Source organism: Lutjanus erythropterus, chromosome 7 (assembly GCF_056507025.1).
Source record: "Lutjanus erythropterus isolate fLutEry1 chromosome 7, fLutEry1.hap2, whole genome shotgun sequence".
NCBI classification, from domain to species: Eukaryota; Metazoa; Chordata; class Actinopteri; order Lutjaniformes; family Lutjanidae; genus Lutjanus; species Lutjanus erythropterus.
In genome coordinates this window covers 7,673,949-7,692,005 of record NC_139323.1, presented here as the reverse complement: position 1 = coordinate 7,692,005, position 18,057 = coordinate 7,673,949, and the positions used below count along the sequence as shown (strand labels likewise).

Genomic DNA, 18,057 nt, shown 5'->3' with positions numbered 1-18,057 from the left:
AGACAGCCTGGTCCCACCAATTGATATATAAATAATACAAAAATTTCATTTTCTGTTGTCACGCCCTTTTTGTTTTTCTTGTGTCTTTTTACACCATCTGTAATGACAGATGCATAGATGTATCATTTTGTGCACAAATGTCATAAAGAAAGAAATCTCAAGTGATGTAGTGTAAAGAGCGACGAATTATGTGTGTGGAAGTGGTTGGAGTGGACGGATGGGTCAAACCAACAGATGTCTTTTACCCAGGAGAAAGCAGTTTCTGTCCCGTGTGAAACCAAAAGTTAACTTAGACTTATTTTAACTTTAGTGCATAAGTTAACACTGATGGTGTACCATTTGTACTGGGAAGTCAGATTTTTCAACTGGTACACCCCCTCAAGTCAGATTTCCGACTCTGAAAGTTGAACAAGCTGTAGTATATGCTGTTTGTTAGTACTGCTGTTTTTATTCGTCTCATTAAGTTGGTTGTACAGACAGGACAGTCCATGTCCAGTCACATGCTGCAAAGATGTTTGTATGTAAAATACTGTGAAATATGTTGGTGCAGGTATTGCGAACAAAGGCTTTCCTGGCTAGCGCAAACCCCGACTTGTTTACTGGAATGTCGCCAACCAGGATGTGACATCATTCCCAGCCCCAACCTCTGAGGTTAATGGAAGGCATCATAATATACATAGTGTGCCAAGATGATAAGAACAAAATAAGGTGATTTTAAGTACCCATGACAAAATAAAATGGCAAAGCTACTGGATCAAAAAACTGTTCATTTGGTCATATTAGTACATGTTACATTAGAAATTAGTTTTAAATGTGTCTGGTGACAAACAGGACCTTTTTCACTCCAAAATTTAAAAATTAAACAAGTAAGGGTGTAGTGAGAGTCTGCAGTTTGCAATATCAAAACAGAGCTGTGATATAACTCAAAATTAGGCTGCATCCTTTGCACTTTTACGACGGTCCCTAACTTCAGTGGGTCATCTCCCTCTCTACTGTCAATCCGTGCGAGGTTTTTAAAGCCCTGCATCACATCAGCTCCTGATATGACATAAACACCCGTGCAACATTAATCGACACACTGCAACAGAAGTGTTGCCAGTTGACGGCCACGATGAAGCGTATCGAGGATCGACTGTGTGAGTAACATCAGACCGGGTGCACCCCCAGCAGCTGGTGCTGCCGTGCCGTGCCGTGCCGGGCGGGCGGCCGTGTTTCCAGTCAGAGGCAGAGAGAGGACCCGACCATCTGAAGCGGAGTGGGGGTAGCCAGATAAGCTGCTTACAGCCCGGCCAGCAGGCCCACGGTTGAACAGATGCGAAGAATGGACGGCTTCATCATCGCAGCGAGACATGGCGGATAAAAGGAGGCGTTGTTCGGTACTGCTGTCATCGACATAACTGGACCAGACCTCCTGAAGGTGCGTATCTGTGCGGTACACTGCCGGACCTCAGCTATTCAGCCGATATGCTGTGGCCCAATACTGTAAGCAGGCTGTATAGTTTAGTGAAAAATATCGGGGTTGGCTTGACTATTAAAATGACTCAGCAGCAGTGTATTTAATGCTCTAATTCATCGGAACGAGTGAGAATTTTCGTGAAGGATTTCGGTGCTGCGTTTAAAGGCTTCACGGACATCAGGTCCACCTCTTGTTTTGTGTCCATGGATGCGTCTTGCTGCTGGAGCCGGTCTCAGCCCGCTCTGCTCTGCTCTGCTCTGCAGCCTCATTGCAAATACACTGACCTTCATGTTTTCAACACACACAACACAATTTAGTCGCAGTGGTGGCACAGATGATTTTTCTTATTATTTAATAGATTTATTATAGTAATAATCTACATAACTAGATATTTTGTACAGTGTGTATATATTTAGAACAAACAGTACAGTCAACATGTCAGGGCTTCCCCAGTATGACAGTGGGTATACTGTATGTGAGTGCTGGCAGGGTTCATTATTAGTGTGTGTGTGTCCAGAAAAGCTGACAGCAAAGTAATGCACATGATGTGTAATGAATAATTCAGACATATTTATGTTAGCAGAATTCATGTTGCACATGGTGCCCTGTCTCCCTACAGACAACTGTCCCAGTTCAAGGGCAGAGTGTGCCCTCTGTAAATCCATAACAGTCTGACAAGGCTGTTCTCTCCAAGCCTCCTCCACATGTTCCCCGGGAAATGTGGCCTAAAATTGGAGGACATAACTGGTGTATCCTTCCAGTCCTCAGTAACCCAAAATGCATTGTGCACTGGTCACATGTGCTGTGACCGTTTGAAATACAGCCCACGGCTGTGAACACTCCCCATTTGCCCTCATCAACAACAAAGCAGTAACAGTTTACTGTATCATACACAAAAATGTGAGCAGTTACTAAGGAACTGGTGAGGAATGAATCAGGAATGACCTGATGACCAATGAATCGTTGATGAGTAGTATATGAATAACTGAGTATGTAGTAGCTACTGATGAGCAACAGACTGAAAGAAGGAACTAATTACAAATACTTTGTTACTGTACTTAAGGAGATTTTTCAGGTATCTGTACATTACTTGAGTATTTCTTTTTCTGACAACTCTCCTCTTTCTACATTTTAACACAAATATCTGTACTTTCTACTCCTTACTTTTTCAAAACAGGCTTGTTTCTTCAGTTTGAATGCAAGACAAAAATTATATGAATGACACAACAAAACAAATATGACATAACAAGACGAAAACAACACACCAACACGTAAGATCAAAATGGCATTAAAGATGTAACAAGACAAAAATGATGTAATAAGTTGAAAACGACACAACAATACATAACAAGATGGAAAAGGCATGAAAGATGTACAAGACAAAAACTGTGTAACAAGATGTAACAAGATAAAAATTATGTAAAATGCATAACAAGACAAAGATGTTATAAAAGATGTAACAAGACGAAAGCAACAGAACAAGAACAAAAACAAGATAAAAGATGTGACAGAACATAACAGGACAAGCATTATGTAAAAGACATGAGACAGAGTCGGAGACTCGACTGTGGAGAAAAGGTGAGGTTCAGTCAGCTTTGCACACAAAGAGACGGTACAAAAGTCCTTCAGAGGGTGACTTCTTACTCTTATACTCTGAGTACATTTCAGATCCTGTACTTTTTCACTTTTACTCGAGTAAAGAAGTTGAATCAGTACTTCTATTTTTCCCCCCAGTCTTTTATAATACAAATATCTATACTTCTACTTGAGTACAGAATTAATGTACTTTTGTCTCCTCTGAATACTATATTAATAAATCATTAGGTAGTGATTAGTTCATAAATATCTATGAATACTGACTTTCTTCATGAGTCACTTTAGATGATGAACCAGCCATTGAGTGGCACAAACTAGCGACTCATGATTTAGTGAACTAATTGTGAACTCCACGTAAAAATTCAAAAGCTACTTCTCATAATCATAAATTAATGAGGGGCTATTTAGTAACTATTCAGTATGATGTATCAGTTTAATTGAGTGGGCACAAAAAGAGTAAGTAATGATCAGGTCATTTGTGCCACTCAGGGGCTGGTTCATAGTTTAGCAGGAGAGACTCATGAAGAAAATGATCAGTATATCAATTCACAGATATCTGGGAACTAATCACTAGTATGTTCTCGAGTAACTCATCATTATCTGCTCTACAGTCCTCAGATCAGTTATTCAAGAATTACTCATTAACAGCTATTATTCATGAGATCATTCCTGATTCATTCCTCAGTCATTACTGAGTAACTCCTCAGTATGATGTATCAGTTAAATTGAGCAGGTTCAAAAACAGTGACTAATGATTAAGTAATCCATAATGATCTTTATGAACTAATCACTACCTAACATAGTATCTCCCAGTCTGTTCTCTAGTAACTCATCATTATCTACTCAATAGTCCACGAATCACAGTCATTAAGGAATTATTAATTATTAATCATCATGCAAGTCCTCACTTATTACCTAGTAACTACTCACATTTTTGTGTACTGTATTGTAAAGTGTTATTGAAATTTCAGTATACAGTGCAATACAGTCAATCTACAGCCTAGGTTCTCAAACTGTGGTACGTGTACCAATGGTGGTACGTGAGCTCCCTCTAATGGAACGTGAAGGAACGTCAGAAATATTTTGTAAAAATGAAATAAATTAATTTAATTTATTTATTTATTTATTTTTAAGATCACCGAAATGTTTCGATATCAGGCTGCTATGCAGTTATGATCATGCATATAGTGTGCGCATATGTCATCCATCTGCTAGTTACAAGCTAAATTGTGATGGCAAGATAGTGAGCGGGTGTAAAATGAAGAGAATGCTTCAAAAACACAACGATCTACTCAGACTCCATGCCAGAGGAGTGCAGCTCAGGAGGAGAATATTTTGAGGAGCTGTGTTGAAAATGAAGTGGGTGACAGCAAACGAGGCACAAGAGCTCGTGGCTACTTAAGAAGCTCCAATGAAGTGTTCACTAAACCTGCTTGCACCAATGGGTGCCAAATAGGTGGGACTTGGAGAGCTCAGTATTTTCTGAGGTGGTATGCGGTGTAAAAACTATGAGAAACAGTAAATGCGATCTTCCTAAAAACTTGAAACTGCTACTCCATTTGTTCTCTGGTGTACATTTTGAGGCTGTACTTTGTGTTTGAGTTATATTTGAAATGCATTGTTTTAGGGGCTGTTTCTAATATTTTGCCCAAGCTGTTTAAAATTGGAGTAGAAATTACATTCTCAGAAATACATTAGAGTTAGTGATCCAATACAACGTACAGTCATCAACACCTATTCCATAGGGTCAGAGTGTCTCAAAAGGCCTGATTTAATACAAGACTGGTGTATTGGATTACACTGGATTACCGGACCCTTTACACGTCTCATTTTGATTTCTTTTTCCTGGTCAATGAGTGTATCTCACATAAACTGGATCAATGAACAAGCCCCTGCAGGATGTAAACAGGATTATGACCAGCCATAAACTCTGTTGTGTTAGCAGCCTGGATATGTGCTGAAGGACAAATATAGGATTGTGACAGAAAACTGAGGTGATATGAATATATTTATAATGAAACTGGTACAGCTTCTGCACTGACCATCATGTATTTAAGTGAAAAGTCACAACTCAGGTGACATTAAACTTGACCTATTTTGTGATGTTAACCAATTTGTCACTCAACCATTTTAGAAGTTGGTAACAACCCACCATTGGACACTAGGGCTGGGTATCGGCACTCAACATCTGTAAGATTTTGATTGAAATTAATTAGTACCAAGTATTATAGGACCTTCTCCAGCGGTACCCAGCTCTAGAAAGAAACTGATATGGCTTTGCTTGCAGCCAGTCACTTTATGAAGTGTTCTTCATAAAGAGGAACCTTCAAAAAAATGGCAATTGGCGAGAGGCAGGGTACACCCTTGGACAAGTCACCAATTCAGTGCAGGACTGACACATAGAGGCAAACAACCATTCACGCTCACACCTACGGGCAATTTAGAGTTATCAGTTAACCAATTATTCTGCATGTCTTTGGACTGTGGGAGGAAGCCAGAGTACTTGGGAAGAACACACGTAGAGAACATGCAAACCCCGCTACACACCCCCCTTAAGCCAGAAGTTGTAACCTTTGTGCTGTGAGGCGACAGTGCTAACCACTGCACCACCATGCCACCCACTGGTATTAGTACTGGTATCATAATGTCTTGTCTATTTCCTGTTAGGGAGCTAAGCCAAGATAAAATCTTTAAAATGTAATTATGTCCATGAACTCACATTCTGCAAAAATAGCTTTTAAAGAATAGAAAAGAATAGAAAACAGAATTGCTAAGACAAAGACAGATATACAGTAGGTAGATAAGATGAGAGATTGCTTGAATAAGAGGATGAAAGGCACATACATATGGAAATTCAGCCTGATTCAAAACACGAACTTCGCTGCAGAAAGACAATCTACAGTTTCCATGTATGAAAAGTAGGGAGCCATAACTTACACAAACTTTCCTTCCTGGGTCCATTATGGACATTAGGAAAGTTATTTGGAAATTCAATAGGTCTTTGACATAAAAAAAAGCAAAAATATTCTTGGATAAAAATCTATTTTTATGTATTCTTTTTGTAATAAGAATAATCAAGTGTTTAATTTATGTACTCTGTTTCAGGAATGTTCACCCTCACAGAAGTAGCATCCCTGAATGACATCCAGCCAACCTATCGAATACTGAAGCCATGGTGGGATGTCTTCATGGATTATCTTGGTATTGTCATGTTGATGTTGGCCATATTTTCTGGAACGATGCAGTTAACTAAGGACCAAGTGGTTTGTCTTCCGATTCTGGAACAAACTCCAGAAGGGACCGGGGGCTTCTTAGGACCCCAACCACCAGAGACAGCTGATAGTTTATGGAACAAAGAAAGTGCCATTGGAGAACAAGCTGCTCCGTTGATGGCCAAAAGGCCTCCAGATACCATTGCCCCTACAGTTCATTTCACCCCACCAAGTACTTTTGGGCAACCTCAGCCTACAGGTGTCAGGACCAAGCTGGACTTTCAGCAGTATGTTTTTGTCAACCAGATGTGCTACCATGTTGCTCTTCCTTGGTATTCCAAATATTTCCCATACCTCGCTCTAATCCACACTATTGTGCTGATGGTCAGCAGCAACTTCTGGTTCAAGTATCCAAAGACAAGTTCCAAAATAGAACATTTTGTTTCCATCCTGGGAAAATGTTTTGAATCACCGTGGACTACCAAAGCACTGTCCGAGACTGCATGCGAGGACTCTGAGGAGAACAAGCAGAGACTGGCCGGTGCCTCCTCCCTCCTGAAACATCTGTCCACCAGCAGTGAGGAGGGGAGTCCAAACCAGTCTGCCCCAATACTGAATAAATCTGGGGTCACATTTTCTGTTGAAAAGCTTGTGAGTGAGGTTCCCTCCATGACCATACTGGACAAGAAAGATGGCGAGCAAGCTAAAGCCCTGTTTGAAAAAGTCAGGAAGTTCCGTGCCCATGTGGAAGACAGTGACTTGATTTACAGGCTGTATGCCATTCAGACAGTCATCAAAACGGTCAAATTCATTTTGATCCTGTGCTACACCATGACTTTTGTTGCCTCCATAGATTTTGACCACGTGTGTGAGCCTGAAATAAAGCATTTGACTGGATACGCCAAGTTCCACTGTACTCACAACATGGCGTTCATGTTGAAGAAACTCCTTGTTAGCTATATTGCTATCATATGCGTTTACGGTGTAATCTGTATATACACACTGTTCTGGCTTTTTCGGCGACCACTTAAGGAGTACTCCTTCGAAAAAGTCAGAGAGGAGAGCAGCTTCAGTGACATTCCAGATGTTAAAAATGACTTTGCGTTTCTCCTTCACATGGTCGATCAGTACGACCAGCTATACTCAAAGCGTTTTGGTGTTTTCCTCTCCGAGGTGAGTGAGAACAAACTTCGGGAGATCAGCCTGAATCATGAGTGGACCTTCGAGAAGTTACGGCAGCATGTGACGCGCAACCCTCAAGACAAGTTGGAACTCCATCTTTTTATGCTCTCCGGAGTGCCAGATGCTGTGTTTGATCTCACTGATTTGGAAATCCTGAAACTAGAATTAATCCCGGAGGCCAGGATAACAGCGAAGATCTCACAAATGATAAACCTCCAGGAGCTGCACTTCTATCACTGTCCCGCCAAAGTTGAACAGACTGCTTTCATTTTTCTACGTGATCACCTCCGGTGCCTTCATGTCAAATTCACAGATGTTGCTGAGATTCCTAGCTGGGTATACTTGCTTAAAAATTTAAGGGAACTGTACTTGGTTGGTAACCTGAACTCTGAAAACAACAAAATGATCGGACTCGAGTCTCTGCGAGACCTCAGACACTTAAAGATTCTGCATCTTAAGAGCAACCTCACAAAGATCCCAACAAACATAACGGATCTGTCCCCACATCTGATCAAGCTGGTTGTCCACAATGATGGTACAAAGCTCTTAGTTCTGAATAGTTTGAAGAAAATAATGAATCTTGCTGAACTGGAGCTTCTTAACTGTGAGCTGGAGAGAATCCCCCATGCCATCTTCAGTTTAACCAACCTTCAGGAACTGGATCTAAAATCCAACAACATTCGTACCATCGAGGAGATAATCAGCTTTCAGCACCTCAAGAGACTGACCTGCCTCAAACTTTGGCACAATAAGATCATCAACATTCCACTGTCCATCAGCCACGTGAAAAACCTTGAGTCGCTCTATCTCTCACACAACAAGCTTGAGTCTCTACCATCATCGTTATTCACCCTTCTCAAGTTGAGGTACCTCGATGTGAGCCATAACTCTATAGTGGTGATACCGCTAGAGGTCGGCTTCCTGCAGAACCTCCAGCATTTTGCCATTACAGGCAACAAAGTCGAGGTAGTTCCCAAGCAACTGTTCAAGTGCAACAAACTGCGGACCTTATGTCTCGGCCACAACTGCATCTCCTCCATCCCGGAGAAAATCGGCCAGCTCTCTCAGCTGACACACCTGGAACTGAAGGGAAACTGTCTGGATCGTCTTCCGGCTCAGCTCGGTCAGTGCGGCCTCCTGCGCAGGAGTTGCCTGATTGTGGAGGACCATCTCTTCGACTCGCTCCCCATGGAGGTCAAAGAGAGCATCAATCAAGAATCTAGTGTTTCTTTTCCAAACGGGTGTAAGTGTCTAAGTGACGGGCGGTAGTCACATTTCACATGGCATCAGATGTCCTGCATTTCATCGTAGATGTAAGGAAATCTTTTTTTGTAATCATGTCATTAGAAACAGTAGTTCAGGTCACAGTATTGGTACACTTCATGATGTTTTTAGCAACTTATAAAATTAACACAGCACAGCACATACAAGGTCGGTACCACTGGAGAAATTTTAAATGAACTCATGATGATCATGGCTTATGTCATGTCTAGATAGATATTTTTTAATTTTGCTTTTGGTTAATGTAGGTGCATAGTAGCAGTTAAATCACTCTGCTTATATTTTTTACCTTTTGTACGCAAAAATATCCATGAATCTATGGAAATTTGTATCATTTTGAAACACCTTTTTATCTCTGTGACTTCATTTGGTTTGGTTTGGTCAGATTAACTAGATACACTAGATTGACCTCATCTTAAAGGGATGTTTCACTAAATTACAAAAAACATCTCACTTTCCTTTGAAGGTATCTGGCCATGAAGACAATTTTGGTTTTACCACAGAATTTGATTTGCGCTGCTCAAAGCAATTAAATATTATGTTTGAATTAATTCAACAGCAACATTTCTTTCCAGAAACAGTGTCCACATTAACCTGGATAGGACCTTGCAGTCTTTATTACACCTACAAATCTTCTAAGAGAAACCTGTTTACAGCAAGTGTGTTTATCCATTATCCAGAAAGACCAGGCCATACAGTATCTTCTGGAAAGAGATGTTGTTATGGAAACTGTCTTTTTTGTCCATCCTTTTAGACTCTAAGTGACTAATTTTATCCACATTCCCACATCATGTTACTCGTAGAAACTTCAGACAGGTTGAAGGTGTAACAATTAAAGGATCCTGGACCCTAACGTAAACTCAAGAAGCCTACAGACTCACTACAACTAACGATTCTTTAAATTATCAATTAATCTGCCAATTATTTTCATGATTGATTGGTCAGTCAGTAAAAAATAAATGAAAAAAAAATTACCCCAAGCCCAAAGCGACATCTTCAAATAGCTTCCCCCGTCCAACCAACAGTCCAAAAACCAAAGACTCTCCGTTTACTGTCATGATGAACAAAGAAAAGCTGCAAATCCTCACACCCAATAAGTCAGAACTAGCAAATGCTTGACATCTTTGCTTGAAAAATGACTGAAATAATTAACTGATTATCAAAATAGTTAATAGACTAATCAGTTAATGGACTAATTATTGGAGCTATGCAGTTGTTTGGCCATATTTTGTCTCTGTTATGGCCTGTTATTGTTATAGAAATATTCAATGTGGGAACACCCCCTCACCACCACTGCCCCCCTGTGAAGGTCAAGGGGACACTTGTGTCCACCACCTTGTTGCCCGGAGCCTCATTGAGTTCAGATTGTATTGGGATGGAAGCAAAAATCTAGCAACATATAGATATCTCAAAACTTGAGCAAATAAAACCAAACTATCTTCATGGCTAGACACTACAGTGGTACGTTTTTCTGTTATTTTTGGATTTTTTTTTTTTTGTGCTCAGTTTTGCCTTGTGGTCGTATAGAGGCAGAACTGAGCATCCATAAGGATGACTGCAAAAAGTAGTTGAAAGCTCCATAAAAAGACAGCAAGTGGACCTTGAGTTAAGATTGTTACTGCCACTACTGCTTCCACAGTCAACAATGACTCTCTTACTCTACCACTGCAGTGCAGACCACAAACTATGACATCTGTCACATGGACAAACTAAAGAACTGTATAGGTATAATGTATTCTTATTAACCGTACGCATTCCAGTTTGAATACACTTGTAATACATTATCATTAGGGATGCACGATATTGGATTTGTTGATATCCAGTATTAATTTTTTCCAACTCTGTTTGATAGATTTCTATGGAAGCCCATTTCCACCAGTAAAAGAAAATAAATACTCAGATGGTAAATCAGAATTATGAGATAAAAATGTCAAAATTATGAGATAAAGTCATAATTATGTGATAAAACTTCAAAATTTTGAGATAAAAAGTACTAATCATGAGAAAAAAGGTTGAAATTATTAGTAACAAATCATAATTCTGAGATAAAAGTTGAATTTATGGAATAAAAAGTCATAATTATGAGAAAAAAGCCAACATTATAAAAGAAAAGTCATAATTATGAGTTAATAGGTGAAAACTATGATAAAAAGTCAAAATTATGAAATAAAAAGTCACAATTATGAGATAAAAAGTCTGTTAATAATTTTGACTTTTTAAAATCATAATTATGACTTTAATCTCATTATTATGATTTTTTTATCACAGAATTCTGATTTTTTAATCTCATAATTTAGGCTTTTTATCTCATAATTAATACCATGGGAATATTTTTTTCTTTCACACGTAGAGATAGGCTTCCATAGATTACTGATGATGATATATGCACATATTTTTCCCACCATATTGCAGAGAAGACAATTGTTTCCTGTTGTGGAATCAACAGATTATTATGCCGACTCTCATTGTGATGGCCGACTGGCAGATGCAGACATAAAATACAAAGCTTTTCAAAGTTGCAATGATTGCAAACAGCAACATTTCTATCTGTTTTGGACACTTGAAACACACATAATTAAACCTTTGTGTTATTGGCCTGTCATATCGACAGAAATGCCAATACCAATATTTCATTTGAAAGCCTTTATCGTACAGTATTGGAGACATGCCAGTATTGTCAGTCATCCCTAATTTTCACACACACCAAACACCAAACATCACACCACAGGTTCCCATCTGATCCTTTTCTCCACGTCTTGAAAAGTCTTGAATCATGCCATTAATTTTGATACAGCTGGTTTTTTTTTCAAAGAAGAAATACATTGTATTTCTCATAAACAGCCAACAATGACATTTTTACATGAGTTGTTCTTTTTCTCTCATGTTAAATTATGTTTTATTCTTGTAAACAGTATTTTGTGTGTTCTTTGTACGTATTTATGATCTCATTGTGTTTTATCTGTTCCTCTCTCTGCACAGCACTTTGTAAATCTGGTTTTAAAAATGTGCTACATAAATAAAGGAATTGCTTATTATATTTCTATCACTCTTTATTTAAAGTTAGAAATGACCTTACCATATATAATTATAGAGTTATATCTTGATGCCAGATTAACTTTTAAATTCATGTATTAAATGTGAAATAGTGCACATGAAATATTTTGGAGGTGGCAAGTACACAGTCTCTATTCAAGTAGACGTTCAGATACTAAATGTAAAAAAAAAAGACTAAGGAGAAAAGTAGAAGTGCTGATTCAACAAGTTGACTCAAGTAAAAGTGAAAAAGTACATTCTATCTGTCTGTCTGTGAAAGCTGATTGGACCTCTGTTTCATCATGTGACTTTTTCAACTTGTCACGTAGGTTTTAATCTTGTTGCATCTTTTAAGTCTTGTTACATATTTTACATTGTTTTTCATCTTGATACATTGTTTTCATCTCGTAACGTCTTCTACGTCGTTTTTAGTGTTGTTGCGTCTTTTGCATCTTGTCAGATTAGATCTTTTATGACATTTTTTGTCTTGGTACATCGTTTTCTTATGTCTAAATTGTTTTGTACATCTTTTTCATCTTGTTACATCTTTTACATCATTTTCGTTCTGTTAGGCTTCCCATTCTTGATATGCACTGATGGATACACTAAGAATTTCTCTTTTCTATGTGTTATTCTTCTGTCCATTTAGATTGAAATCGGTCTTGATGTTGGGAACGTACAATGATGCAAAATAAAAATAATCAATAATTTCCCTCAAATGCATTAAAACTAAAGTAACAAGCCTGTTTTGAAAATGAAAGAAGAATAAAGTACAGATAATTGTGTTAAAATGTAGGGAGTAAAAGTAAAATGTTGTCAGAAAAATAAAGTATATAAATAAAGTATATACCTCAAAAATCTCCTTAAGTACAGTAAAAAGTATTTGTACTTAGTTACTTTCCACCTCTGCTGCTAACTTATCATATAACTGCTTGAAACACTAACCAGGCACAGTCTACCAGCTGAACTGTCATCAGAGCCTTTAACTTGAACTGGATTTCTAAACATTGTGACAATTATACACACTATATTTGTAGATTTTATTTGTAGTTAACGGACAAATGGAAGAATTTACTACATGAGAGTCATGTATTTACACACAGATTACATTAGTAAAGTAAAAATCTTCCTCCTATGACCCAACCAGTTTAACATGTCAAACCCTGAATAATCTCTTGCTGTTTTGTATCTCAGAAATACATGAAGCAGAAGACACGTCTGAGGCCAGTTCATTCAACATAATACTTAAGAATAGGATAATATATCATATGTTATCTAGTGTTAGTACTCTTTACTAGGGTTGCAAGTAATGATTATTTAGACAATTGAAACATCTGTCAATTATTTTTTTTTGATTAATCGATTAATTGTTTGGTACGGAAAATATCCAAAAATGGTAAAAAAAAAAAAAAAAATGTTGATCAAAGCTCAAGATGATGTCTTCAAATGTCTTGTTTTGTCTTTAACTTGAAGATATTCATTTTACTGTGAGAGACGAGTAAAGAAACCAGAAAATATTCACATTTAAGAAGCTGAAATCACATAATTTGTGACTTTTTTCCTTAAACAAATTGCTCAGACTGATTAATCATTTATTAAAATAACTGAAAATGATCAACTAATCGTAGCTCTTTTCCTAACTTGTACCTTGGATGACACAGAGCTGATAATATGTTGCGATCATTTAGATATGCAGTTTAGTGTGGGTTTGTCAATAAACTGCAAACCAGATCCAAAACTTATTATTCTAGTTTAACATAGTCAGAAGTTACAGGATGTATTTCCTGTCAACAAGTGCAGCTGATAAAGTGCTGTAAGCATTTTGGTCATGAGCCTCTCAGAGCTCTTTTTAGTCATTGTTGTGTTTTCAGTTTGGGTGTTTGTGTGGTACTGGCAGACTGCATCCACCGTCTGACTGATGTGCCAACAAAATATTTGGAAGTGACGTGAGAGACTCAAACTGGAGAGAAGCCAGACTCCAGCAGGAGTTCCACATCCCCGCAGGAATATTTTCCTGACGTTCCAGAGGTCCTCGATCAGTGAGATCAGTAATTAGTGCTTGAGAGTTTATTTTGTAGTATTTTCTATCATATTAATTCTCTTTGCTTTGGTGACAAATTGCATTTTCACTCACATGATGTTATTGAACTCTCTTTCTGCAGAACTATCACATAGAGGTGGAAGTAGCTAATTACAAATACTCAAATTACCGTAATTAAGTTGTTCTTTTTAACAGTACTTGTAATTTTATGAGTATATTTTCAAGTCTGTACTTTTACTTGTACTTAAGTATGCATTTCACGATGTAATCTACTCAGTTACTTTTAAAATCATAATTGAGTACTGAGTACAATTTGAATTAATATCCAAACTTTTCTTCTGCATTTTTGTAGACAGTAAGGTGATCTGATCACAAACAGGCCTATGAAAAGCAGGACATATGGACGAAAAACTAAACACACAAGTTTGGAGTTGGAACGTAATGTTTAATAATTAATCAATTAATCACCACTGAGAATTTGACCAATTAAAATTCGGGAATATTTAATCAACAGTTTAGAAATGGCAATAATTGCACCTCATTAGACATTTCTTTGTCAGACAGAGACATTTGTTGAATGAGGGAACTTAAACATAAAATGAGAAAAAAATTAAAAACATGTTTGTGTCTTATAAATGATAAATGATAAATTATTAATTGATTGTTAGCATTTTTCTACTATCTGTTAAGGAAAATGCAAAATATTTACAACCCTATTTCTGAGAGGTGACTGTAACCACTGAGCAGAACAGAGGAGGAGTCTGGTAGAAATGTGGATAAACACAAAGTAACTAATACTCTGAATAGTTTTTGAGACAAATACTTTGTACTTTTACTAAATATATTTATAACACTGGCACTTGTAATTGAGTAATATACAGTACTTGTACTTGAGAGCAGACTTTCAGTCTTCACTCCACCACCAGTAACAGTAATATCTTACATGTTAGAGCTGTACTCTAAAGTTTGTACTCTTGAAGCTGCCAACATGCAGCATTTAACACTGAAGATCAATATGCAGTATTTTAATTTTTATTGGTTCAAAACATGATCAAACTTGTCATCAGCAGGCTGTGATGTGGAAATACTGAGCGCCTTCATGTACAACTGAACACATTCCTTGTATAGTGCCGCCCTCTGATGGTTATACACAGTTATTACATATTATAGCATCATTTTAGCTGCTATGTTGAACATCTTTAGACTGTATTGATTGTTTAGGATGTGAGCTAAATCATAGTTTTCAGCTGCCTACAGTAGACAGTTATTATGTCCAGGTAATTGTTAGTTATTAATTAATCCTTACATTTCGTCTAATCAGGTGAAGCAGCTATTTGTGGGTATTTTGTTTTTTCAAACAAACTGAGCTCATGACCACACTGACAAATGACTGGACATCAGGCTGAATGTATATTACAGACTGAAGGACAGTCAGTTGAACAATATTAGAAAATAAAAGTGTATATAATCTGCATCATGATTCTCATCATGTGCTGACAGACAAAGAAACATGTTTAGGCCAACAGACACAAACACTGTCAAATTCACATCTATGAATTAAGAACATTGTTTCCCAACCTGAGGGCCAAGACACCCTTAGGTACCAGAAATCACACGGAGGTCCTCAAAATCAGATTTGCACATGTCAATTAAAATCACAATTTCAGGGTTCGTACACCTTTTACAAAATCAAATTCAAGCACTTGCACCTTACAGCTGTGGTAAATGACATATTTCTATATAAAATAATTATTCCACCTCTTTATCACATTAAATCAGATATTACTGTGCTATTATCAACCCAAATGATCATTTGTGACAGAAAATTGAATGTCAAAATGTGTCACCGGTCTGTAAGTAGACTTGGCTTCTAATTTGTTCTCTATTTTTATTTTAAGTTTAATTCTAAGTTTCCTTATCCAGTGAATGGCTCTGCCACACAAAACAATGTCAAATAAGGTGCAATTAATGCCAATTCTTATTTGACAATTAATCAATTAATCATTAATCATTAACTTCCTGTAGAATCTGGCTCAGCAAATATCTGACTTATTTTATTTCCTCAACTAAAAAGTTAACTAACTAATTCAGTCGGGGTGCAGTCTATTATGAAAGTAATGAGATTACAGTTTCAAGAACTTTCAAGCACTTTATCCAAAATCCAAACACTTTTCAAACTTTGAAAACACTGCATTAAAATTCTAGTGTTTTCAAGGTTTTCCAGCACCTATACAAAAGTCTGTGTTTGTGCTGGGGGGGCTCAGCTTTCCTTAGATATAAGTTGGGGGGCTCCACGGAAAGAAGGTTGGGAACCACTGATTCAGAGATTATACTTCAATTAAATATCAGTTGATATGAAAATATTCTGATACAGATCACATCAACATGTTGTTGCAAACACGGTAATCTGACTTGTGGTCAACATAATACAGTAAAACTGAACTGAAATCTTACTTTGGTTGTTATAAGTGACCTGAAAAAACATAAACTCTTGAAACTGGTTGAATTTTGATTGTCTATATTTTTGATTTTTTTGTTCTCCAGAGTTCTCCTGTTGTTCTCCTGTTTACTTCATCCATGTCTGTCACTGTAGGTTCCTTAATGAATTTATTACTGTTAAGTTATTCACTGTAATAAAGGGACAACAAATGGTGAATTAGTTATCATTTGATTAAAAGGTTCTGTGTTAAAAGTGAGAAATGGCCAGATGTGGCCTTTCTCTATAGAGCTTGCAGAGCTTAAATTACTCAAAGTTTTGAACACAAGTGTGAACATGTGTTTGCTTGTATGTGTCAGCGTCAAGATAGACTGGTACTGTGTCCAACTTGTTAGACTGATGGATGATGGACAGATGAATAAATCAGAGGTGCTGATCAAAGGCCAGTAGAATTCAGCTGCAGCAGTGGGAGAAGTTTTTTAAATGATTGATTTGTGGAATTAATTGAGTAATTTTCATAATGAATCTCTAAGAAACATGGCCTATTCAAACCCAATACAGGAAAAGTATACAAAAACCTAGACGACAATATTTAAATTTGGATTAAATCTGATTTTTAATACTTTGTACATGTACATAAGATGCTAAATTACATGGCTAGAAGACTATTGTGGATTTTGGTTTATAGAGGCTTACAGAGGTGAGATGTTGGCTGCAAAACTTGCAAAAAATAGAAAAGGCTGAATCAAGAGCCATTGTTTGGTTTGTCCTACTGTAGAAACATGGTGGTACAACTTTCTACTCCTTACATTTTCAAAACAGGCTCATTACTTCTGTTTTAATGCATCTAAGGAGAATTATTATTTTGATGCGTCATTGCATGCTGCCACCCAACATCATGATTTCAACTGAAAATGTATGAAACAATAACTCACAGAAAAGACGATATCTTGGTGTATCAGTCAGTGCATATCACACATGACAGACAAAACCAGCAAGACAAAAATGCAACAAGACAACAAAGGCGTAAAAGAGGTCACAAGACGAAAAGATGTAGTGAGACAAAAACTAAAGACAAAAAACATGCAAAATATTAAAAGATGATATAACAACATGGAAAAGATGTAGCAAATTGCGAAACAATGTAAAAGACAAAAAGAAAAAGACTTAACAAGACAAAAAACAACGTGAAACGTAATAAGACAAAAAGAGATGTAACAAGTCGGCTACTTTTACTTTTATACTTTGAATACGTTTCAGAACTTGTACTTTTTAACTTTTATTTTACTACTAGAGTTTTATTTACACAAGAATCCCAACCAGCAAATTTTCTTTTTAAAAAATAACAAGAAACATCTACTGACACGCCAACTACATACTCTTTCCTACTATGTCATATAGTTTGTTGATCTGATTGGTTAGTCTTAGACATAATGAACCTGCCAACTGTTTGTTGAAAGTGCCTGCCCTTTTCCAAACAGTTTCTAAGGACGACTTCCCAGGTGATGTTTTTGTGCAAAGTCTTAATTTCAGCACCAAAACAACACTAACCTTAACAGCGTTACAATGTCATCAGTGATTCCCTCTAATCTGATTTGAGCGTGTATTTCACCACTTGTACGCCTTTAGACTTTGATCTGTTTAACACACACAAATGTAACCAAACGCACTGTGAATTACACACAGGGCATTCATCATGAAACCAGACCTGATTGTGACGATTGTGCCGTTTGGCTCCTTGGCTCTGGGCTGGGAGGAGTAAACACATGTCGTGACAACTCTGAAGCAGCAGTGCAGAGGGAGGATGCATGACTTTAAG

General features: G+C 37.3%; 1 protein-coding gene across 1 annotated transcript; it reads left to right on the top strand.

The window, feature by feature from the left end:
• Window positions 1-1,104: 1,104 nt before the first annotated feature.
• Window positions 1,105-10,797, top strand: lrrc8db (leucine rich repeat containing 8 VRAC subunit Db). The gene is made up of 2 exons (XM_084722508.1): window positions 1,105-1,417; window positions 6,158-10,797. The coding sequence occupies exon 2, from the start codon at window positions 6,160-6,162 to the stop codon at window positions 8,713-8,715; it is 2,556 nt and encodes an 851-aa protein (XP_084578634.1). The 5' UTR covers window positions 1,105-1,417; window positions 6,158-6,159; the 3' UTR covers window positions 8,716-10,797.
• Window positions 10,798-18,057: the final 7,260 nt, after the last annotated feature.